This window comes from Schistocerca americana, chromosome X (genome assembly GCF_021461395.2).
Source record: "Schistocerca americana isolate TAMUIC-IGC-003095 chromosome X, iqSchAmer2.1, whole genome shotgun sequence".
Taxonomy (NCBI): Eukaryota; Metazoa; Arthropoda; class Insecta; order Orthoptera; family Acrididae; genus Schistocerca; species Schistocerca americana.
Window position 1 is genome coordinate 992,252,312 of NC_060130.1, and position 26,603 is coordinate 992,278,914.

General features: G+C 40.0%; 1 protein-coding gene and 2 non-coding genes across 3 annotated transcripts in view; 1 reads left to right on the plus strand and 2 right to left on the minus strand.

Annotated features, from left to right (window-relative positions):
• Positions 1-663: 663 nt before the first annotated feature.
• LOC124555763 (SH3 domain-containing protein 19) overlaps positions 664-26,603 on the minus strand; it is an 84,976-nt gene continuing 59,036 nt past the window's right edge. Inside the window, exons 5-7 of the mRNA XM_047129803.1 lie at positions 24,142-24,219; positions 12,623-12,811; positions 664-2,313 (exon numbers count right to left, since the gene is read on the minus strand). Of these exons, the coding sequence (XP_046985759.1) occupies positions 2,179-2,313; positions 12,623-12,811; positions 24,142-24,219 (402 nt within the window). The 3' untranslated portion in view covers positions 664-2,178. The remainder of the gene's footprint in view (positions 2,314-12,622; positions 12,812-24,141; positions 24,220-26,603) is intronic.
• Positions 22,963-23,037, minus strand: Trnas-cga. Its single transcript has one exon. It is a non-coding gene; the product is annotated as a tRNA-Ser (tRNA).
• Trnas-cga lies at positions 23,392-23,466 on the plus strand. The gene has a single exon. It is a non-coding gene; the product is annotated as a tRNA-Ser (tRNA).

Sequence of the window (26,603 nt, forward strand, 5' to 3'; positions counted from 1 at the left end):
GCTGTAAGGAACATAGCATGTAATGTGATATCCCTTCAAGGGACCACAAGCAATGGCTCATGCTGCAGAACAATAAAACAAATATTTGATGCCCTGTTGCTAAATAGTCAAATGTATGAATAAAGTTCAAATTTAAGAAGGATTTCAGATTCCTTTCTCCTCTCATGAAAACATAAAATTATAACACACAGCAGCAAACTAAATAACATTTAAAATACCCATAAAATGGAACATTGCTTAATTTGATATATGTCAATTACCATTACAGAATCAGATATAGTTGATGATGTTGCAGGAGCCAATAATATTTTCAAAAACTATTGCATTGTGAATAAAATTTCTGTAAATCACAAATAAGGAACTAAATTTTTTTAACAAAATCAGAATTCTCACTAAATGACAGATGAATTATGAAAGGAACAGATTGCTACTCACCACATAGAGGAGTCATTGAGTTGCAGACAGGCACAATGCAAAGACTTTAAACATTTAAGCTTTTGGACAAAGAAGTCCTTTGGAAACAGAAAACACACACACACACACACACATACACACACACACACACACACACACACACACACACACACACACGGCCACTGTCTCCAGTCAGAGACAGTAGACTTGTGTGTACGAGTTGTGCTTATAAAACGTGTATGTATTTTATTTCTGAAGAAGGGCTTTTTGGTCCAAAAGTTTAAATTTTCAGCAGTATTTTCATTGTCCCTGCCTGCAACTCAACACTTCCTCTATGTGCTGAGTAGCAATCTATCCTTTTCATAACACTGTTATTCCATACTGGACTCCACTGTTTGATAGGTGAATTACATTAATGATCATCATACTAACAAACATATGACACTGAGCAACTAACCATGTTATATACAATAGAATAACTTAATGATTAGTAATACTTTACAACAAAGCTAAAACTGCTACTATACACACCAGAAACAGCAAAAACAAAAAAAAAAAAAACTGTCACTGGAATAGATTTCTACTACATGACTGATGTGACTTGTTTGACAGCAAAAGTTGAGTAGTTTAGCAGCCCCAGATCAACTGCACAGCCTCGTTGGTTAATAACCTTCACCAAATAATTTGCAAAACACATTTCCTTTAATTCATCTTACAATATCACCAATATTGCTGGAATATACATGTATAGGTTCCACACGTCTGAAATGTACATTCATCCACATGTAAGGATCAATATAGCACTTTTTTTTCACTTTTTGTACAGTCACTCAATTCACAGCAATCATCAGGCAAACACACAATTAATCAAAAACTTTATGTAGCAAAAGTGCCATGATAACTCTAAAAAATATCAATAATTTTCAAAAATATATTACAATTCATAAATATATTTCTTTTTCTGGAGTTTTAATTAATCTACAGATAATTTTAGCAAATGAAGTTATCACAATTTGATAATGCACTGTTACAAGTTTTATATTGTTTAAAAAAAGTTTATATATAGTTTAATATAATAATTTTAAGGGATTTGTGTACAAAAATAACATATTTATCCCTGTTATGGCCAGACAGTCTCTTAGTTTCAGTAACAAAATTAACTGCATGAATGACCTTGAACTGAAATACTGATATATCATACACATGATGTAAAGCTCACAAATTGTTCGACAACTGTAGTTTTGGTGAAAGATGTACAATGGATAAAACGGTAAAGTTCTTGCTTTCCAGGTATATTCCAAATGCTTATAGCAAGTAATATTGAAAACTTGTATGACAGCAATACAGTAATAAGGATAATTTAAGAATAAATTTACTAGAATATATTAATCATAACAAAACAAAGAAACTATACATGATATGATAATGTTCTTTAGCACCATTTGTTACTGTTTACCAACAAGATCTCCTGCAAATTACTCTATGCGCCTTGTAAAAACGTTAAAGACTCATCATTAGCTAAATATTTTTAGCAACACTACTAAACAGTCCTAACATAAATCACTTCGTTGTCTTAAGATTTCAGTACTATCAAAGATCTTCATATACTATAAAGCTTTGATCCTGTGACATTCATCACAAATACTGCATCAAAAAATTAAGCTATAAATTTTGATAGAAGATTATCAAAGTGCCTACATGAGATCATTCTAAATGGAAGTTGAAATTCAGTGGTGTATATTACATAAAATAGCAAAAATATCATTAGTTAAAATAGTCTGGCAGGCCAGATGGAATGTGATCAACATATGTTGCTGGAAATTGACCTCTCCTTCCCTCGTATTCACCATACAACCAGTCTGCTGATATCCGGCTAAGGACTTTAATGAAAGCACCTTCCTGCAATCAGAGACCACACATGGGGTTATATGAAAAAGAGAAAAAAAACAAAGTTACTGCAAAAATAGAATGAGCTTGACACTAACAAGGGAAAATTTCTGGAGCACTCAAGATTTACCTCCCACTTATCACTCCCCCCCCCCCCCCCCAAAATAAAAAAAGAAAATACACAATCAGAAATACAAAACACCAGAACAGGTCATCACAAGACCCAAAAAATTTTTAATGATGCAGCCTTTAAAGTTAGTTACTTTTAGCAGGATTCTGCACAGAACATTCATGGCAGTGCAAAGAAATAAGCTAATATCGTTAACAAGAAATGACACTAAGGAATATATATTGAGAGGCCATGTCAAAATACCCAGACTCGGGAACACGGTTTGATAAGAGGTTCTTGAACTTACACCACTTATTGCCCCAACCGCACGTTTCTGAGCCAAAAATATCCCTTTTAGAATGGGAAGAGTTATCACAAAATATAATACCATACGACATAAGAGAATGAAAATAAGCGAAGCAGACTAATTTTCGTGTCGAACGATCACTCACTTTGGATACAGTTCGAATAGTAAAAATGGCAACATTATGTCTTTGAACAAGATCCTGAACGTGGGCTTTCCACGACAGTGCATTATCCATCTGAGCACCTAAAAATTTGAACTGTTCAGTTTCACTAATCATATGCCCATTCTGTGAAATTAAAGCTTCAGGTTTCGTTGAATTAGGTGTTAGAAACTGTAAAACTTAAGTCTTGCTGTGATTTAACGTTAGTTTATTTTCTACAAGTAGGAGTAATCCATCGAACTATAGACCTATATCATTGACGTCGGTTTGCAGAAGGGTTTTGGAGCAAATACTGTATTCAAACATTATGAATCACCTCGAAGGGAACGATCTATTGATACGTAATCAGCATGGTTTCAGAAAACATCGTTCTTGTGCAACGCAGCTAGCTCTTTATTCGCACGAAGTAATGGCCGCTATCGGCAGGGGATCTCAAGTTGATTCCGTATTTCTAGATTTCTGGAAGGCTTTTGACACCGTTCCTCACAAGCGACTTCTAATCAAGCTGCGGGCCTATGGGGTATCGTCTCAATTGTGCGACTGGATTCGTGATTTCCTGTCAGGAAGGTCGCAGTTCGTAGTAATAGACGGCAAATCATCGAGTAAAACTGAAGTGATATCAGGTGTTCCCCAGGGAAGCGTCCTGGGACCTCTGCTGTTCCTGATCTATATAAATGACCTAGGTGACAATCTGAGCAGTTCTCTTAGGTTGTTTGCAGATGATGCTGTAATTTACCGTCTAGTAAGGTCATCCGAAGACCAGTATCAGTTGCAAAGCGACTCAGAAAAGATTGCTGTATAGTGTGGCAGGTGGCAGTTGACGCTAAATAACGAAAAGTGTGAGGTGATCCACATGAGTTCCAAAAGAAATCCGTTGGAATTCGATTACTCGATAAATAGTACAATTCTCAAGGCTGTCAATTCAACTAAGTACCTGGGTGTAAAAATTACGAACAACTTCAGTTGGAAAGACCACATGGATAATATTGTGGGGAAGGCGAGCCAAAGGTTGCGTTTCATTGGCAGGACACTTAGAAGATGCAACAAGTCCACTAAAGAGACAGCTTACACTACACTCGTTCGTCCTCTGATAGAATATTGCTGCCCGGTGTGGGATCCTTACCAGGTCGGATTGACGGAGGACTCGAAAGGGTGCAAAAAAGGGCAGCTCGTTTTGTATTATCACGTAATAGGGGAGAGAGTGTGGCAGATATGATACGCGAGTTGGGATGGAAGTCATTAAAGCAAAGAGGTTTTTCGTCGCGGCGAGATCTATTTACGAAATTTCAGTCACCAACTTTCTCTTCCGAATGCGAAAATATTTTGTTGAGCCCAGCCTACATAGGTAGGAATGATCATCAAAATAAAATAATAGAAATCAGAGCTCGAACAGAAAGGTTTAGGTGTTCGTTTTTCCCGCGAGCTGTTCAGGAGTGGAATGGTAGGGAGATAGTATGATTGTGGTTCGATGAACCCTCTGCCAAGCACTTAAATGTGAATTGCAGAGTAATCATGTAGATGTAGTAGATGTAGAAGAAACACACCAGGGCTATTCACCTTTCAAGCTCCAGGACTATTCAGAATTCATCCCAGTAATATCTGTTAGTCCAATAACTCACAGCATTGCCCCAGTAGGATTTAGGTTGGGAAAAGGAGATGTAGTAGCAGGTCAAAACTTTGAAACAGAACTTGAAGCAAACACAGATGGCTGAATTCAGCCTAGTCTAGTCAAGTCAAGCAAGGAAGGCTTCGTCTGACAATTTCTTCATTTTTCCGGTTTCATACTTTAGGTTATAGTTCTTTCCCCAAAAATCTTAATGCTATACTTCGTACAGAGAAATAAGAGCCCTGACAGCTGGCAGTGCCACTGCCACCTTTCAACTGTGAAGCATGAAAGGCTGCTGATTGTACCGCAACTATGTAACTGAAAACAATAGTCATCCATACAGCTGCAGTAACACCAAGGCATTGGCACAGAGACTTAATAGAATTGCATGTTATTGGTTGTGACTGATGCACAAAGCCCACTTTAATTGTCCAGGCTTTTTTCTTGGCATATGGACTGTATAGTGGATTGAAAGACACCTTTTCCACAACAGAAGTCAAAATTTATATCTGAGTGGAGTACATCACACATCAACACTATGTTTTATGCACTCTGTGTCAAAACAGAATTTTTTTTACTGAGGAAACCCATTGTTCAAGGCATCCCATTTAGCCATAGCAGGATGGGAGTGGGGAGCACAATAGCAGAATGACTATACTGCTTGTAACAAGATACCGTACAAACACTGTAGTCTCTTGAATAACTAACACAATTACAAACTGAGTCTATGCTATACTCATGAAGACAGCTTTACTAGATGTGGAGAATGTATGTGCCATCAACAAAAGCACTGCAGAACACATTGATAATCACAGAAACATACAACTAGGTAACTGTAAGTAATAATGGCTATCACGCACACAAAATGTTGCTTCGCTTTCTCAAAAACTGCTGTTCTCTGATGTACATACAAACCGCTATTATACCAGCATGAACATCCTCTTTAGTTTTGAATGATGTTCCCTGCATTCACAAATTAATATTCCCTTACATAAAGAACTGCTGAATGATGTCATCTGGCTTGATATGAACCAATACAATATGAAACCAATACTTCCAAACTGACAGACAGTGAAAGTAAGGCAATAAGATGAGAACAATTTATCATTTCTGAAGTTAAATTCGAACAACACACTAGGTAACAAACTCAAAGTAAGGTACTGCTTCAAAAGAAGTTTACCCAGTTGCATCACTTTTATTTATTTCTAGTCCACTCACTATTAAGTAAACAGACCATTAAGTTTTTAAAAGTACGAGAGGATTTTTCTTTAAAAAAATTCTATAACGTTGCACACATAATTTTAAATAAAAACCAACTGTTGAATTTAGTGACTGATGACAAAACACATACCTGTACACCACCAAAAAGAGGAAAATTGTATCAAAATTAACATGTACGTTTCACACAAGTACTTAGATCTTTAACAGAAGTTGCAAATGCACACTATGCTTGCACTGAAAATTACTTTAAGGACTGACAGCTATGGAGAAAATAGTAAGATGAATCTGTCATGGGCACATCACAGAAACCACCTGCCACTGCCAAATGTTTACGTCCACTATAACGATTATTTCCCCTTGCATCATATTTAAGTTTCAGGCATTGTACCCCTTTTTTTGTTACCATTGTGCTCAACTGAGGAGCACATTTGAATTGATGTAATAATTCTTTTCCTTCCAGTATCTTTCCATCCATTCGCTGCAATCCTACTTCCATTCTTCTGTCCGTCCTGGGGCTTGTTGAGGCGGCTTGACAGGAAATTAGTTATTATTAATTACAGTTTAGAATTTGATCTTTTTTTTAAAAAAAAATTCCCATCTATATCCATTTTCTTTATGTCTTCATGAATTTCTGTGAGCCAATTTTTCCCATTCTTCAATGACGAAGGTAAATTCAGAATTTTCTTCCCGAACCTGTTGTTATTCATTCCATGCAAATAACCATAAAACTGTAATTGCCATTTCCTGATTGCGTGTGTGATTTTTTCTGCAACTTGGTAACTTCCTTTGATTTTTTTCCTTCATCTAGACCCCATTTTCACATTGCACCCTTTAATCTGTTTTCATTTCTTAGGTATGGGAACCTAATTCTTATGTTTTTTCAAATACTGAAAAAAAACCCTCTCCTTGCCATTGGGTTGCCATACAAGAAGGGTGTGCTGAAACGGTTGTGCAATAAGTACCTTCTTTGAGAAAGAAAATGTTGTTCATTAGCGGAGTGATAAAAAGAACTGCTACAGTTTAAATGTAACTAAAAACATAATAGTAAAGACTGGCAATGAAAAGAACAGGAAGTTAGGGAAAAAGAACGTATTTGTTGAGGATGCGATAAATACATAGCCGTGTTCATGATTATCATTACAGAAAGGAACATTAGAGACTCAGCAAATTTAACAACCACTAAGTCAAGCAGGTCCTTTTCAAGGGAGTCACATAGCATCACTTATAGTTATTTATACACTCCTGGAAATGGAAAAAAGAACACATTGACACCGGTGTGTCAGACCCACCATACTTGCTCTGGACACTGCGAGAGGGCTGTACAAGCAAAGATCACACGCACGGCACAACGGACACACCAGGAACCGCGGTGTTGGCCGTCGAATGGCGCTAGCTGCGCAGCATTTGTGCACCGCCGCCGTCAGTGTCAGCCAGTTTGCCGTGGCATACGGAGCTCCATCGCAGTCTTTAACACTGGTAGCATGCCGCGACAGCGTGGACGTGAACCGCATGTGCAGTTGACGGACTTTGAGCGAGGGCGTATAGTGGGCATGCGGGAGGCCGGGTGGACGTACCGCCGAATTGCTCAACACGTGGGGCATGAGGTCTCCACAGTACATCGATGTTGTCGCCATTGGTCGGCGGAAGGTGCACGTGCCCGTCGACCTGGGACCGGACCGCAGCGACGCACGGATGCACGCCAAGACCGTAGGATCCTACGCAGTGCCGCAGGGGACCGCACCGCCACTTCCCAGCAAATTAGGGACACTGTTGCTCCTGGGGTATCGGCGAGGACCATTCGCAACCGTCTCCATGAAGCTGGGCTACGGTCCCGCACACCGTTAGGCCGTCTTCCGCTCACGCCCCAACATCGTGCAGCCCGCCTCCAGTGGTGTCGCGACAGGCGTGAATGGAGGGACGAATGGAGACGTGTCGTCTTCAGCAATGAGGGTCGCTTCTGCCTTGGTGCCAATGATGGTCGTATGCGTGTTTGGCGCCGTGCAGGTGAGCGCCACAATCAGGACTGCATACGACCGAGGCACACAGGGCCAACACCCGGCATCATGGTGTGCGGAGCGATCTCCTACACTGGCCGTACACCACTGGTGATCGTCGAGGGGACACTGAATAGTGCACGGTACATCCAAACCGTCATCGAACCCATCGTCCCACCATTCCTAGACCGGCAAGGGAACTTGCTGTTCCAACAGGACAATGCACGTCCGCATGTATCCCGTGCCACCCAACGTGCTCTAGAAGGTGTAAGTCAACTACCCTGGCCAGCAAGATCTCCGGATCTGTCCCCCATTGAGCATGTTTGGGACTGGATGAAGCGTCGTCTCACGCGGTCTGCACGTCCAGCACGAACGCTGGTCCAACTGAGGCGCCAGGTGGAAATGGCATGGCAAGCCGTTCCACAGGACTACATCCAGCATCTCTACGATCGTCTCCATGGGAGAATAGCAGCCTGCATTGCTGCGAAAGGTGGATATACACTGTACTAGTGCCGACATTGTGCATGCTCTGTTGCCTGTGTCTATGTGCCTGTGGTTCTGTCAGTGTGATCATGTGATGTATCTGACCCCAGGAATGTGTCAATAAAGTTTCCCCTTCCTGGGACAATGAATTCACGGTGTTCTTATTTCAATTTCCAGGAGTGTATTCTGGGCTTTCACTATGGAAACTTCTATGGCTATAAACTGTTGTTGGAGACCGAAGAAAGAGATACATGGTGATATTTATTTTTACAGCAAATCCCTAAAGTGAATATCAACAAATTGATGAGTCTTAGCCACTTTCACAAGCAAGACTGGGTAGACCACAACCAAAGGAACAACAGCAAGGGAGGCAGACACGTACTTCTCAATGCAGGTGCGTCACATGGTTCTTTCCCAAATGGTTTCCTGCTTTCTAAAATAACAGATGACAGGAGATTATCATGTAGAAATAAATCATGATATATCCACAAAATGATTCATATTCGCCCATGCCAAGAATGGAAGTAACTGACAATGCTCATATTTTGTTGCATAATGAAGCTAAGAATCTTAAATGGGACTGACCAACCACCGTGTCATCCTCAGCCTGTACGTATCACTGAATGCAGATATGGAACAGCACAGAGCTCTCCTGGCTGTTGTAAGCCTTCGCAACCAGCGCCACCACTTCTCAATCGAGTAGCTCCTCACTTGTTCTCACAAGGGCTGAGTGCATCCTGCTTGTCGACAGCACTTGACAGATTCAGACGGCCACCCATCCGAGTGCTAACTGAGCCCGACAGTCCTTAGCTTCAGTTATATGACAGGAACCAGGGCTACCACTGTGACAAGGCCATTGGCATTTCCAAAGCCTCTTAGGACAGAGTTTAGTTTAGTTCTGAGAATCTTAAAATGTTGGAGATTATGGAGTTAGTTTCTCTTCATAAATCACGGTGCCCCAAATACAAATCAAATGAGCTAACAGAGGCATGACAAGTCAAAGAGCTGTCAACTTACAAATGCAATTTTTTAGCCTGACAGAAATTTTCTAAACCGCAATTTAAGGTCGGTGTGAGGACAATTTCAGTGGAGCGTTACAGAAGTGGAGAAACACAACCTGGTAAAAAGGGGACCCCAGTTCGACCATAGCTTCCCAGATAATCGTAGGTTAGAAACGCTCCACTGTGGAGTTACAGCCGTACGGCGACATGCGTGTAGGAGTTAGGTAAGTGTAAATTTTTAGGACTGTCCAGCAGTGTGGTTTTATCTGACTAAGATGCTGCTTTCACCATTGTATTACTTCACACTTCCCGATCTACTGAGCTTTATAGAATAAAAATTCATTCATGCTCTTCATATATTAGTAAAATGTAAAACATGCCCTCTAGACTTCATTAGTAATAAGTAATAACACTGCACCTTACAGTAACACATTTCAAAGACCTTCCTGTAGTATTTTATTAAGTTGGTGTGTAAGTTCTTAGCGTTTTTGTTTCACATGTTGCTATTCTGGTTAATATGCGTTTATTTACCAATTGTCATTTTTTATTTGTAGTTCACTGCTGCTATTTGATTTTACATGTTGTTGTTTGGAGATAGTCAGTGGAGCTGTGGATGCTAGAAAATGGCATGCCAAGTACAGAAATCAGAACATTTCTGACATATTCTTCTGTTTGAGTTCAGTAGAGGCATGACAGCAACAAAGGCAGCCAGAAACATTTGCATCGTATGTAGGGATAATGGCATTGGACAAAGCATAGCAAGAAAATTGTTTTCTCACTGTAAGGAGGGTTGCTTGATATTAGTGACTCTCTACATTCAGGAAGATCTTTAGGGTCTGACAATGAGTGTTTAAACACATTAATCCACAATGATCTGGATGAGTGTACTTGAAAACTAGCAAATGTGATGAACTGTGATCATTCCACTATCATGCAGCTTTTGCATGCAATGGGGAGGTTAAAAAATTGGGTATATGGGTAACTCATACTCTAAGCCAAAATCACAAAAATCAGCTGGTGACCATATGTGCATTTCCCCTTGCTCATCATGAATTGGCTCATGAACAACACCAATAATTACTATTTTGTACTATTACTGGTCACATACAAAGACTTGCACACTTCCACAAAAGATAATGTTGTGCTCTGGTGGAACAACGGTGTAGTGTACTATGAGTTGCTTCCCTGAGATGTAACCATCACTGCTGATATTTATTTTGAACAACTGAGACGTCTCGCAGACACACTCAGAGAGCAATGATCAGAAAGACTGCGAAGTGATGCTACATCACAACGCCAGCCTGCAGTCTGCTAGACTGACAAAAAAGTCATACTGCACCCATCTTATTCACCTGATCTTGTGCCCTCATATTTTCTCCTTTTCTACTCTCTATCAAACAATCTTCAAGAAATTTCCTCTCTGGATGAAAATGTGCTCCAAACATGGCTCAACAAGTTCTTTGCCTCAAAAGCATGTTATTTCTACAGTCACAGAATTGAAAAGTTACCCCAGCATTAGCAGACTGTTGTAAATATTGAAGGAGTATTATTAATGATGACTGAAGTCTCTGTTATGTGTATCTGTTGTGTTTATTAAACTTACAGAAAAATGCCACGAACTTACGGACAAAGCCAATATTTAACAAATTAATGGCATTACAATACTTTTAACATAGTCGATTCAATAATGGAGCTTTACCGAGTATAGACCACAGTAAGTTCACATCTAATATGACCAGCCATGCCTCTTGAAGCATGAAGTTCTAATTTATTACTTCTTTGCTACTAATTCTATTCAGAACACATTCTGCAGACAGTATCCACACATCACTGAATGTACATACGAAAATATACCATTGTATGACACGTACATGGCCCAGTCACATTGATGTGACCATTGCCTACGTTCAACGTCAGCATGCAATAGCCACTTGCAGATGGCAGGTGGCAGCACTAGCAATGGAGGGTACATAAAGTGTGTCTGTAGGATGAGGAAACAGTACAGACATCGTCATAATGTGGAAATGGAGTGGTTTATGTGATGTCCAAGAGGGAATGAATCATTGGCTTTCGTACTGACAGTGGAAGCATTTCTAAAACAGCTAAGTTTGTAAACTGTTTGTGTGCTGCCATGGTTAAAGTACACATGCATCCATGTCCAAAAGACAGTTGCATCATTATTCTTACCAACACAGGCAACGCAATATCACAAGGACCATCATGCCATTACTGCCACATGGTTTCCAGGGTGTGGATGCAAAAATATTGTCAACACATAGAGTGCACTAGCGCAAACGTGACCAGAAATCAGCGACACGGCCTATACTACACGGAAGTGCATAGCTGCCAATGACAGCATTACCAAAAATCAGCAGTGGCACAGGATGTAGTCATCAGGACCTACAGGTCCATATAATCTTTGAGTCAGAACGCAAATGACTCGTCCCCTATGAACACCATCTTCTCCTCACCAGCAATACCAGCAAGAACATTACAGCCGACAGTACTCTGTCAGTATCACAGATTGGCTCATCACACCTTCCCCACAGGAAGCAGTAGCAGCCTCAGACGACACAGTGGCTCATATCATCGGTTAAGAAGTCCACACCACTGTTCCTGGTGATGTCATCACCAAGCTGGGACATGGAACTGTAACTCGGCAGCTTCCCACTTTACCTAGATCGGTGAACTTCAACCCACAGCATCTGAGGTAGCACCCCTTTCTCCATGTCTAGGCAGAATTTGCTCCAATGTGGTGTCTCACTGATAACGATGGCTGGACTTTTTCTGTACATTGGATTTTACATTCTGTAAAGTGTTCTTGGGCACTTTGTTTTATAAACACGATGTGTACCACATTTCTATACATTTTCATCTGTGGTTGCAGTTTTGACATGCCCTTGATGTGGATCACCTTCAAGAAAAGTACAGCCACATTTATATTCCTAGCTGTTGCACATGAAGAAGCAGACTCCTTAGAAACATTCGTCTCCTTTGGATTAACTTATGTCGATGGTAATCTGCCCAAAACAAATAATTTTTTTATATGGTATACCTTTTTGTACATTTGAATAAAATATACAGAACACGATTGTTTTAAGATGCCACACAAACAAAACTACCCTGGAGATGAAGTTGGCACATAATTACATTATTGTGAAACATACCACCATACATGCAATAAAAATAAAATTCCACCAATACCAATGTCATCATTGTTTAAGGCTGACATTATCTCCCTGCTCTCACCTGTTCCTCAGTTTATAATGTCAATGTACTTTTAACAAATGAGAAAAACATGTACTAATCTTCAGCATTTATTTTACCTAAACTAATAATAGGCTGCTCCCAAATGCAACTATATTTTACATTGGTTCTTCTTTAATACTAAAAAAAACATACATTCCACACTGAAGACACATATTTTAATCTTCTCTTACCGGAAACTCCAAGTCAGATGATGTCTCCCCTATGAATTGGTACAATGCTTTCACTAGAAAGTCACCCTCATTATCCAGTGGAACAATTACATTGATGAAATTTGATGGAAACATGCCTTCCTTTTGTCCAAGTTGTCCATACAACCAGTCAGCATTTATACGTCTCTTTAATATGATAACATCATTTTCCTAGAACAGAGGGATAAAAATTAAATTGGATGTATTACCACCATAAATACTGTATACCTCATTGTTTCACTTGGACAGCATATGCCATTTTTTTAATATTTTACATGTAATATTTTATAATGCTGTAATGCATGTTAATGCTGCAAGATAAGAGCCCGAGTACTTAAAAATGTGCCCTTATTGTCTGTACTGGCAGCAATTTGACCACATTCTCAGTGCAGTCTTAACAGCAAAACTGTATCGCTTTACCATCTGATGATGATGATGATGATGATGATGAGCAAAAATATTTTGTCAGCTACGTGTAGCTATATCTGTGCTGACACACCATCAAGATCTTTGTTGGGAAGTGAATGAGTCAAAGTAATTCAGGAATTACCTGCTGTTTCTGAGGAAAGAAACAAAAATGCGTAAAGTTCTGCGTGAATATATTTAGAATGTTATTAAAATGTTACACTGCACGATGTTTTCATTGTTTATTAAGTCACTGAAAGGGCTAAGATAGATGCAACTATAAATTTCAGGCTTTGTCTTTGTCTAATAACAGCACTGTTGAAAACTTGTGGGAAGAGACTACTGTGCAGGACATGTTTTTGATGTGTAATTGGAGTACTATAGCAATTTGAATGAAATGCTGGATCCTGTACCAGTCAGCTGAATAAACTGCCATCAGTATGTTAGCCATGAGGACAGAAACTACCAGCTTGAAGGATTGAAGTAACATTTTTACGCGGAACTATCACTTTCTTAATGGTATCGCAATTCCAGAAGTGTCAACTGGACCATAAATGAGAATTTATAAACACAAGCTTTTTCAACCTATCTATCAATAAAATTCTCATAAAAATAAAACTAATAAAAAATAAACTGCAGCTAACTTCTGAGATTTTCTGACTGAATGCAACTTTTACAATTTCTGAATACTTTTGAAGTTCTTTCTTATTCCCTTTTTTTACATTTCTGCTATAATTTTATATTCTACTTAAAGTTTTATTACAAATTGAGCACGGGACCATTTTGGCAAAGGAGGAGGCTGTTATCGACATCCAAGCTGTGTATGCGCTTAAGTACATAAGAAGATGCACATTAACTAACACCATAATGATTTGTTTTCTGTGTCTAATAAAGGTCCCAGTATTATTGAGTATTTTCTAAGCAGATTATACGTTGTGATGATCGTAGCTGATATGTTAAAATTGTGTACTAGACCAGGATACAAATCAGGGTCTCCACCTTTCATGAGTAATTCACTACCAAAAGAGGAGGAGCCAGTGATGAGTTGAAGCTTTGAGTCTGTCAGTGAGGAATGCTTGGAGGGCATAATTGGAGCACACTGCCTGCAAATGGTAGGGATCTGGGTTGAAGGCCTGGTTTGGCACACAGTTCCAACTGATTACATACAGTCACTCCGATATTGTGTTGTTACACATTACATAGCTGATGAATATTATAGTTTACAGGACATGTGACAAATCTACACATGATGTAACATGCAAATGTATGCTTATTTGTTGTTCTAGCGAAGTTATTACATACAAATGCACCTTGGCAAGTTACGGGAAGAGGGGTGTACACAGAAGTTGCTCAATATTTTAATGCTGTCCACATCTGCAAATAAACATGCAGGAAAGCATTCATACATGGACTTCTTACTTTGATGGAAGTTGCTCTAACTGAGTTAAAAACAGTCAAATGTAAAATTAAAAAAATTTTCAAAACTCTCTGTAAAACTTTTTAAAACTCTCAAAAAATGTTCTATATATTGTCTCAATAGCATTACACATTATTATTATTATTTCTTTCCTTTCTCAGACGTTATGTCTGGTTAAAAATGGAAAGTGACGCGGACCTTGATCAAGCGTGACTTCCTTTTAAATGTACGATATATGTTACATTGCATTTAGGAACTTTTGGGTAATTGAACATGTATCAATAATTACAGATTTCTGTAGTTGTATATATGCGTTTGGATGTAGCTGTATAGCGTTGATGTACTGGTGGATATTGTGTGGTATGACTCATGTAGTTGATAGTATAATTGGTATAATGTCAACTTTATCCTGATGCCACATGTCCTTGGCTTCCTCAGCCAGTTGGATGTATTTTTCAATTTTTTCTCCTGTTTTCTTCTGTATATTTGTTGTATTGGGTATGGATATTCGATTAGTAGTGTTAATTTCTTCTTTTCGTTGGTGAGTATGATGTCAGGTTTGTTATGTGGTGTTGTTTTATCTGTTATAATGGTTCTGTTCCAGTATAATTTGTATTCATCATTCTCCAGTACATTTTGTGGTGCATACTTGTATGTGCGAAAGTGTTGTTTTATTAGTTTATGTTGTATGGCAAGTTGTTGATGTATTATTTTTGCTACATTTTCATGTCTTCTGGGGTATTCTGTATTTGCTAGTATTGTACATCCACTTGTGATGTGATCTACTGTTTCGATTTGTTGTTTGCAAAGTCTGCATTTATCTGTTGTGGTATTGGAATCTTTAATAATATGCTTGCTGTAATATCTGGTGTTTATTGTTTGATCCTGTATTGCAATCATGAATCCTTCTGTCTCACTGGTCCCATTATCCAAATCAGTCTTTCAAACAGAACTACAAATCATCAAACAAATAACTTCCAACAATGGTTATAGCTCTGCCCTGATCCGACAATATTCTATGAAAAAAAGAAAATGATTTAAATTACACCACTTCTGTACAATAGCCAGCAGCGATCACAGAGTAATTTCAAAGCCTGGTGCAAAATTCTATATACTGCAACATTTCAGACAATCTTGCAAAAAATTTAAAGTCTTGTGACTATGGACCCTCATTTTGCACCAGGCTTTGAAATTACTCAGTGATCGCTGCTGGCTAGTGTACATAAGTGGTGTAATTTAAATCAATTTCTTTTTTTCATAGAATATTGTCGATCAGGGCAGAGCTGTAACCATTGTTGGAAGTTATTTGTTTGATGATTTGTAGTTCTGTTTGAAAGACTGATTTGGATAATGGATCAGTTGTAGAATTTTGGAACATATATTATGTTCGAGTATAATGACTTTTCTGGAGACTAGAAATCTACTCTCTAGGAATCAGCATGGGTTTCGAAAAAGACGGTCATGTGAAACCCAGCTCGCACTATTCGTCCACGAGACTCGGAGGGCCACAGACATGGGTTCACAGGTAGATGCCGTGTTTATTGACTTCTGCAAGGGGTTCGATACAGTTCCCCACAGTTGTTTAATGAACAAAGTAAGAGCATATGGACTATCAGACCAATTGTGTGATTGGATTGAGGAGTTCCTAGATAACAGAAGGCAGCACGTCATTCTCAATGGAGAGAAGTCTTCCGAAGTAAGAGTGATTTCAGGTGTGCCGCAGGGGAGTGTCATAGGACCGTTACTATTCACAATATACATAAATGACCTGGTGGATGACATCGGAAGTTCACTGAGGCTTTTTGCGGATGATGCTGTGGTGTATCGAGAGGTTGTAACAATGGAAAATTGTACTGAAATGCAGGAGGATCTGCAGCGAATTGACGCATTGTGCAGGGAATGGCAATTGAGTCTCAATGTAGACAAGTGTAATGTGCTGCGAATACATAGAAAGAAAGATCCCTTATCATTTAGCTACAAAATAGCAGGTCAGCAACTGGAAGCAGTTAATTCCATAAATTATCTGGGAGTACGCATTAGGAGTGATTTAAAATGGAATGATCATATGAAGTTGATCGTCGGTAAAGCAGATGCCAGACTGAGATTCATTGGAAGAATCCTAAGGAAATGCAATCCGAAAACAAAGGAAGTAGGTTACAATACGCTTGAATACTGCTCAGCAGTGTGGGATCCGTACCAGATAAGGTTGATAGAAGAGATAGAGAAGATCCAACGGAGAGCAGCGCGCTTTGTTACAGGATCATTTAGTAATCGCGAAAGCGTTACATAGATGATAGATGAACTCCAGTGTAAGACTCTGCAGGAGAGACGCTCAGTAGCTCGGTACGGGCTTTTGTTAAAGTTTCGAGAACATACCTTCACCGAAGAGTCAAGCAGTATATTGCTCCCTCCTACGTATATCTCGCGAAGAGACCATGAGGATAAAATCAGAGAGATTAGAGCCCACACAGAAGCATACCGACAATCCTTCTTTCCACGAACAATACGAGACTGGAATAGAGGGGAGAACCGATAGAGGTACTCAGGGTACCCTCTGCCACACACCGTCAGGTGGCTTGCGGAGTATGGATGTGGATGTAGATGTAGATGTAGATGTAGATTTATAGCACCAACAATACATCAAAATTTCTATTCAATAGCAGAGACAAACTGCAACCCTTGGCACAGAGTGGTGTATATAAAATCACTAGCAAGCAGTGTGAAAAATTGTGTATTGGTCAGTCAGGCACAGCAGTGGCAATTAGGCTATGTGAACATGAGAGAAGCTTGCAATTAAGGAAGATAGATTCGACCTTTGCTGATCAGCTGCAAAGTTTTACATTCCGCCAAGAAAAAACATGATACAGAGTGCCGGCCTAGTATTAAATTATCAGGCACAATTTCCATTTTCCCCTTTGTTAAATTAAGTTTTTATTACAAATACTAGGTTCAAATTGTAAATTCATCTTATCTATTGTCATTTGTTAAATGTATCTCCACATAAAAACTTTCTTTATCCCTTTTTTAGTTAGTGTAATTACTGTAATGTTTTCCTGTGTCAACGCTTTTGTCATTTTTGTATCTTCTGTACAAATAATATACAAGTCAGTCACACATTACGTTTATCTTGTGTTTGCGACATTCACTAGTTACCTAAAGATTGTCTGAGAAACCAAAAGTTGGTTTGTGACCAATTAAATAGAATTTTACACAACATTAGGCAGCATTTTCTTTTTTAATATTATCATCATGTTCTGCCAAGCACCAACAGAAAATTCAGTTAATTGGAAAAAGTTTTCGTATGTCATGTGATACTAACCACATGTTAAATAAACACACTGTTTAAGTTGCACTCTTGAAAAGACTTTTCTGCTTATGCCAAGCCGAGATATTCCACAGTTAGGCTACCATCCAAAGAATCATTTTTCTCATGGAAATAGACCAACCAAAATATAAAATAATCAGGAATTAGCTTTCTCATCCATATACCAAGATGCCTGCCATATGATGATACAGCGTTCACCCCCATTACATTTCAAAGTTTCTCCAGGATATCCATTTTCACCAAGGTCTTTTTCACAATTATGTGCAGTGTTAGTAACTAATTTGTACTTTCAACCACTTCAAGATCAGGCAGTCATTATGTAGTCTATATTAGCATTATTTTCTGTATTATGAAGCTTAGTAAAGTGTACTGTCCATCTACTGAGGATTTCATTTGGCTCTGTCGATCACACTGCTCCATCTTGTGGTTTGAGAGGTGCTGCACTGGATCACTTGGACCTTGTAATCTCCCAACTGCTTCCAAGAATGGGCCAACACCGACTTGGTTTGCAAGAATCGGAATCCTATTTACCTCACTTTTCCCCCATTTGTTTTTCTTGTTTCAGGTCGACATTCAGAGTTTCACATTGTTTGGTGCTAACTTGTGCTTCAGTTCTTACTGGTTACAATTTAACTACCACGGCTCGAGCTGCTGACACTGATAGTCCGCAGCAGCTACGAGTACATCACTGTCATGGTCAAATTAGTCTTTGTGCACACATTTGTAAATTCCGTAAGTATCTTTCGCAGCTGAAAAGATCCATATGTGAAATTAGGGCAGTTTTCTCCAACATTACTCTACCCATTCCAATCTATTTCACCAATGGCTTTTAACAACTCTTCCTGTATCCCCTACCTCTCCCACCCCATGATCCTGACTGGTATATTTTTGTAATTCAAGAATGACTGGTTTCTTTGGAGGTAATCAACTCTCTCAGCACATTCAGATGTTCAACTTAACTACAAAGATCTGTCCAACATCGGCCAACATACACAGCTCATGTGATACATTGTTGGCAAGAAAAATTAGTAGACCTGGAAGCACGATGTCGATATTGATCTGATGATGGCACATGGCATCTGGCGGATAGTAGATGTAGTGACAATGGTTTCAACATCATCTGTCAACAGATAGCATAGTGGCATTGCAACCAGAGCTCCATATGTGTCTACCCTTTAAAAGAGAAGGCTCACAGCCTGAAGGCTCAGTGTGGTGCAAATGTGTGAAGTAAGTAGGCAACCATGTGCCAGAGACTCACACGTGCTTCCTACAGCCAACTGAACACATATGAGAAGGGTCAAACTGTGGCCTTCCAAGTGGTGGGATAGTCCTTTTGGAGAATTGCCACACAAGACGGATGTGCCGAGTCAGTTGCACTGGTATCAGTGGTCACATGAACATTGTCACAACTACAGACAAGGTTCTGGACACCTATGCAGCACAGATGCTAACCAGGACTGGTGTATTGTAATTAAAGGCAGCTGTGGCAGATCGTACAGCAACCATAGCACAGATAACAGAGCATGTGAGCCCAGATGTGTCAACATGAACTGCTGTGAACCTGTTATTAGCAGTGCAGCTATGGGCATGCACACTTCTAGTCCGTCTTCAACTCATGCCACAGCATCACCGTGCACGGCTCGAATGATGCCCTCAGATGATCACTTGGAAAATGGAATGGTGCACCATGGTCTTCAGCGATGAAAGCTTTTTGCCGTTCTTGGAACAGGAAGGTGCCGTGCTGTTCCAACAGGATAAAGCTCGCACACAAACCGCATGTGAAACTCAACGTGCTGTGCAAGACGTGCAGCAACATCCCTGGCTAGCACAATCTTTGAACTTGCCTCCAGTTGAGATCATGTGGGATACGATGGGACAAGAAGTCACTTGTGCGACTTGGGAACCAACAACTCTTACAGAACTATGTGAACAGTCAAGCAGGTGTGGCACAATGTATACCAGAACAGTATTCGCCATCTGTAGGATCAACTGGATGCCAGTGTCAGTGCCTGCATTGCCACCCATGGAGGATAGACCACGTACAATATGGGTGTTTCAGCAAGGGTTGATACCTGGTGCCTTAGAACTGCTTGGGTTATTGATCTGTAAATGTAATCGTTACACGTACTCTATATCCAAGGTTGCAACAATGAATCTCGAGTGAACTGGAAACCTCTAAAAGGGTTGACTTTTTTTCCTGGCAGTATATATGGATGCTGTTAGGCTGTTTTACATTGGTGTGCAAAACTTGAGAGTGAAAAAGACTTTCACATTTGGACCACACACAGAAAGAACTGCTATGGTATGGTACACAAATTAACAAAGCAATACACTACGAGATGAACAGAAATGAAACTTTTATTCAAAGAAAATGATTACGAAGAAACCACCACGATTTACGATGGCTTCCCGGACATTACAAAAGGCAGAACATAGCTCCAGATAAATTGTGAGATCACCAAGGATGGCAATGCATGCTCTACAATGTGCTCCCATGCTGGCTACAAGATTGGTAAGGAGTTCTTCTAATAGGGAATTCCATTCCTCCACGGCTGTTGCTGACAACTGCAGGACAGTCGGCATGTGTGGACGTACTTCAACACATCTCGCCAACGCATCCTACACATGCACAATGGGATTTAAGTCACAGAAAATGGCAAACCAGTCCATCTGCCCAATATCCTCTCATTGAAAGAGCTGCTCCACCTGCGCTGTTTGATGCAGTCCCGCATTTTCATCCATAAAATTACGTCAGAGCCACACACACACACAAAAAGATGTAAATGGGGAAGGAGTACACTGTCACAATAACTCTGACCAGTGAGTGTACCACATTTAAAGATCTGGAGGACAGTAAGCCCATGAAAGGGTTTGTCCAGAATCACTACTCAGACTGAATCTGTTCTCATCCCAAACAGTGCCCTGTGGGTGTCAACAGGACACAACATACGGGTTGTCAAGGAAAGAGACCACCCACCTGCAGTCACTGTGCCACTGTGGAGCATGATATTGTGTGTCTTGCAGTCCTGTTCAATGTGGCTGCAACTGCACCCACAGTTTGATGTGCATCCCTTCTTGTCTGTTGCACAATGTAGTTGTCATTCACTGGTGTAGTTGACAGTTGCCAACCATCTCTTCTCCTTTGGGCAGCAGTGCCTGTGGTTCAGAATGCTCTCATGCACTTGGGCTACACTTATCACACTTCTACCTCCTCACAGTTTCCCAATGATTCTTCCTTGTGTGAACTCATCCAAACGTTGTTTCCAGACCAAATTGTAACAAAAAACACCACTACAGTACACCATAACTGTTGGCTAATTGACAAACACTATATTTTCCTGTCCCTTCAGCAACTTCACTTTATGAGGCCAGCCCCATTTGGCACTATGGTCATGCTGACTTCATGCCACATCACGTCCAGCTTTCTGTGAACAGGGAGACCTGTGGCAACATGCTCTTGCACTTGCATTCCTTTTCACCTAAATTGTTAATATGTCATTTTATTTTATTTTATCCACCTTGTTCTTAAGTTTTGCACAGCCTAAACCAAGTGTCTGTAATACTCAATATGTGTGTTCCAGTTTAAATTCTTATCGAGGTGTAGACCTGTAATGCTCAATATTACAATGAAAGAAATAGAAGACATTATATTATCACTAAAAAATAAAAATTTGGTGGGTTGGGATGGGATACCTGTGAAAGTAATTAAATCAGTGTACAAAATAGTAAGTCCTCCACTAGCTTAAGTAATCAACAAATCATTTGAAGAAGGTTGTTTTCCAGAATCATTAAAATACGGGGAAATAAAACCACTTTTTAAGAAAGGGTCAAGAGAAGATATGGGGAATTATCGTCCTATCTCCCTCCTTCCAGTGCTGTCAAAAATTTTCGAGAAAGTAGCTGCTATCCAAATCCAAAACTTCATTGTATCACAGGGGATTATTTTGTGTAATCAGTTTGGCTTCCAGTAAGGGAAAAATACACAGATGCCATAAATAATTTAATAGAAAAAATTAGCACAGCTCTAGACAAAAACAGTAAAGTAGCCAGAATTTTCTGCGGCCTGACAAACTAGAAAACTATGGGATTAAGGGTGCAGTGCTTCAATGGCTTACTTCTTACTTGTCTAATAGAAATCGAAGAACGATCATCTCTTCAAATGGTGTAAACTACCATTCAGACTGGAAAACAATAACACAGGGTGTCCCACAAGGTTAGATCCTCAGTCCAATTCTCTTTCTATTGTATGTCAACGGCTTACCATTAAACATAAATTCACCATCCGTTCTGTTTGCTGATGACATGTCTGTCTTGATAGAAAGCGAAGAAACAGAAATGATTCCTAATAGAGTCACTGGTACATTAGACAGGCTAGAGTCATGGTTCCAGTTAAATGGTCTGAAGCTTAACATATCAAAAACAAACTTGATTCAATTCAGAACCAAACATTCAAAAGAACCAGGAAATTAGTATAAATCATAGAAGTGAAGAATTAACAGAAGTGAATTCTGCCAAATTTCTAGGTCTACACCTCGATAAGAATTCAAACTGGAACACACATATTGAGTACCTGTGCAGCAAACTGGGTAGCTTTGCATATGCCATGCATATATTATCAAGTGCTACTAACATGTCCACTCGCAAAGTAGCATATCTAAGTTACTTTGAAGCAGTGATAAGATACGGTTCAAATGGTTCAAATGGCTCTGAGCACTATGGGACTTAACTACTGAGGTCATCAGTCCCCTAGAACTTAGAACTACTTAAACCTAACTAACCTAAGGACATCACACACATCCATGCCCGAGGCAGGATTCGAACCTGCGACCGTAGCGGTCACGCGGTTCCAAACTGACGCGCTTAGAACCGCACGGCCACACCGGCCGGCTAAGATATGGCATTATTTTCTGGGGGAGCTCCAATAATATATCTCGTGTACTGAAGCTCCAGAAGAAAATTATCAGAAATATGTGCACTGCACAGCAAAGAGAATCATGCCGTCCATTATTACAGAAACTAAAAATTTTGACTGTCCCCTCCCTATACATATACGAGCTAATGATATTTTTACACAACAAAGTGGAACTGTTCATTAAAAACCAATTTCCAGAATGAGATTTTCACTCTGCAGCGGAGTGTGCGCTGATATGAAACTTCCTGGCAGATTAAAACTGTGTGCCCGACCGAGACTCGAACTCGGGACCTTTGCCTTTCGCGGGCAAGCGCTCTACCAACTGAGCTACCGAAGCACGACTCACGCCCGGTACTCACAGCTTTACTTCTGCCAGTACCTCGTCTCCTACCTTCCAAACATTACAGAAGCTCTCCTGCGAACCTTGCAGAACTAGCACTCCTGAAAGAAAGGATATTGCGGAGACATGGCTTAGCCACAGCCTGGGGGATGTTTCCAGAATGAGATTTTCATTCTGCAGCGGAGTGTGCGCTGATATGAAACTTCCTGGCAGATTAAAACTGTGTGCCCGACCGAGACTCGAACTCGGGAGTGCTAGTTCTGCAAGGTTCGCAGGAGAGCTTCTGTAAAGTTTGGAAGGTAGGAGACGAGGTACTGGCAGAAGTAAAGCTGTGAGTACCGGGCGTGAGTCGTGCTTCGGTAGCTCAGTTGGTAGAGCGCTTGCCCGCGAAAGGCAAAGGTCCCGAGTTCGAGTCTCGGTCGGGCACACAGTTTTAATCTGCCAGGAAGTTTTAAAAACCAATTTGATTATCCATACAGTACAAGGAATAAAAATGATTTTATGCTTCCTGCCCATAGATTGAATATATGGGCATGAAGGTCCACAACAAACTTAAAAAAAAAAAACACATTCTAAACATGGAACTAGGGATACTAAAAAAGTTACATGGTATTCTTATCCACAAATGTTATTACTCATTAGAAGAGTTCATGGAAGATGAACTGATAATTTGAGCAGAATCCAACCGGAAATTAGCATTATATTGTGGGAAAAAAAGTCCATTATCAAGAAAGATATTTACCTATGCTGGAAAATAAGAAAACATAGATACTGCTACATAGACTAAATATAGTTTTAAAAATTAATATTAGATTCTAGTTTGTAATTTTTGACGTGTCTCCTGTATCATAATCACATGATTTGTAAGTGTATATTATGAGACTAATAAATCACAATTCACACTTCTAGTCAGAATTTTATAACTAGATACAAGGAACATATAAGACCAAACAAGAAAGACTGCTTTTGGCCATCATTTGCGAAGCACAAAACCTACAGCACGTAGTACTGACAATACTACGAAAATCTCTCTGTATATAAACATTAATACATTACTTTTCATACTTTAGGATAAAAAATATACAAAAAATGGAAGTCTTACCTTGAATGATAAATCATCTGGATGGGGAGAGTCATAGTCAAACAAAGCTACGCCATGTGGTTTGTTTTGATTGACACTCTGAAATACACAAATAGACATTACTACTTTTCTGCAGCCAAAATTTCTCTAAATCCAAATATAATAGCAATGCTGCACATGAATAACAAGATATATCAAAGAGAGGAAATATCATGACACACACTAAAAACAAAAGTCATAAGCAATCTGATAATGTGGGCTTTACTGTATCTATTGTTCAATAAGTATTTGTTTCGTTAAACTAGTTTTTGGCTTGTTGGACCACTTTCAGCTTACAATAGTGTCAGAAACTCCAAGTAGTTTTGTGAGTCACACTAGGTTACAATTTAATAGCATTAGTGAAATGGTTTAGTTACTTTCAAGTAGCAAGTTCATTACCAGTGCAAAATGTGTGAGCCCAAAATTACAGAATAAAGAATGAGTTAACAAAAGTTTCAGCTTACTGAATCCGAGAAAAATAACATCATAATATAAAAAACAGCCTGACACCAGTATATATGTTAGCCAGCTGTGGGCTACCACACTTGACAGATGCAATAGACAGAGTGAGTTCACATCCATCTGAAATATGTAGAAAAGCTAAAAATATAATGGCAAGTTGTGGAGGTAGACACACACCGTCCCACATCAATCAGGTAAGACACTTTAAAGCTGACTACTGGACGCAACCAAATTACCCAGCAGCACTGCATGTTCAACACACTAGTTTCCTCCAAGAAACCACATTCCCTGGTCAGTACAAGGGTGCAAAACTCCTTTAAATGCTTATCCCCACAGAGCAATGCCATACAGTTATTATCTGGGCTCAAGGCAGCCAGTAGTTGTCACTGAAAAGGAATTAGAAGAATGGTAGTGCCAAAAACTACCAGAATCAGGAGAGGGTACAGTGTGAAGTCGCTGCATTGGTTGGTGATGCCAGTCATTTAGGAGAAGTAACATAAGCTGTTACCATTATCTGTCAATCATTCTTGTGTCTCACTAAAATACTAGAGCAGTGCTTCCATGTGGTGAAACCACGTACATGGCACCCATTCCTCATATCTCGCTTTTCCATATAGCTCCACTCCACATGGACAGAAGTCCCCCCCCCCCCCCCCAACCATCATGTGGACAAACACTAGTCGCGTGCAAGCCAAGTGGTGCTTGGCCATACCATGTGGCTAAGGAAACATGGCAGTGAGAAATATGACAATGCAGTGTGAAGTGTAATGGTGAGTAAAGGCAGTGCTCTGCTATGCGTAAATGGGCTGAGCTGCATGGCCGTACCTGCCAATCTGCAAATGTCACCATACGAGGCATTATCGGTCATCTTCGGCAACTTCCATTGACATATTTACATCTACATCTGCATCTACATCCACATCCATACTCCGCAAGCCACCTGACAGTGTGTGGCAGAGGGTACCTTGAGTACCTCTATCGGTTCTCCCTTCTATTCCAGTCTCGTATTGTTCGTGGAAAGAAGGATTGTCGGTATGCCTCTGTGTGGGCTCTAATCTCTCTGATTTTATCCTCATGGTCTCTTTGCGAGATATACTGCTTGACTCCTCGGTGAAGGTATGTTCTCGAAACTTCAGCAAAAGCCCGTACCGAGCTACTGAGCATCTCTCCTGCAGAGTCCTCCACTGGAGATATCTATCATCTCCGTAACGCGTTCGCGATTACTAAATGATCCTGTAATGAAGCGCACTGCTCTCCGTTGGATCTTCTCTATCTCTTCTATCAATCCTATCTGGTACGGGTCCCACACTGTTGAGCAGTATTCAAGCAGTGGGCGAACAAGTGTACTGTAACCTACTTCCTTTGTTTTCGGACTGCATTTCCTCAGGATTCTTCCAATGAATCTCAGTCTGGCATCTGCTTTACCGACGATCAACTTTATATGATCATTCCATTTTAAATCACTCCTAATGCGTACTCCCAGATAATTTATGGAATTAACTGCTTCCAGTTGCTGACCTGCTATATTGTAGCTAAATGATAAGGGATCTTTCTTTCTATGTATTCGCAGCACATTACACTTGTCTACATTGAGACTCAATTGCCATTCCCTGCACCATGCGTCAATTTGCTGCAGATCCTCCTGCATTTCAGTACAATTTTCCATTGTTACAACCTCTCGATGTACCACAGCATCATCCACAAAAAGCCTCAGTGAACTTCCGATGTCATCCACAAGGTCATTTATGTACATTGTGAATAGCAACGGTCCTATGACACTCCCCTGCGGCACACCTGAAATCACTCTTACTTCGGAAGACTTCTCTCCATTGAGAATGACATGCTGCGTTCTGTTATCTAGGAACTCTTCAATCCAATCACACAATCGGTCTGATAGTCTATATGCTCTTACTTTGTTCATTAAACGACTGTGGGGAACTGTATCGAACGCCCTGCGAAAGTCAAGAAACACGGCATCTACC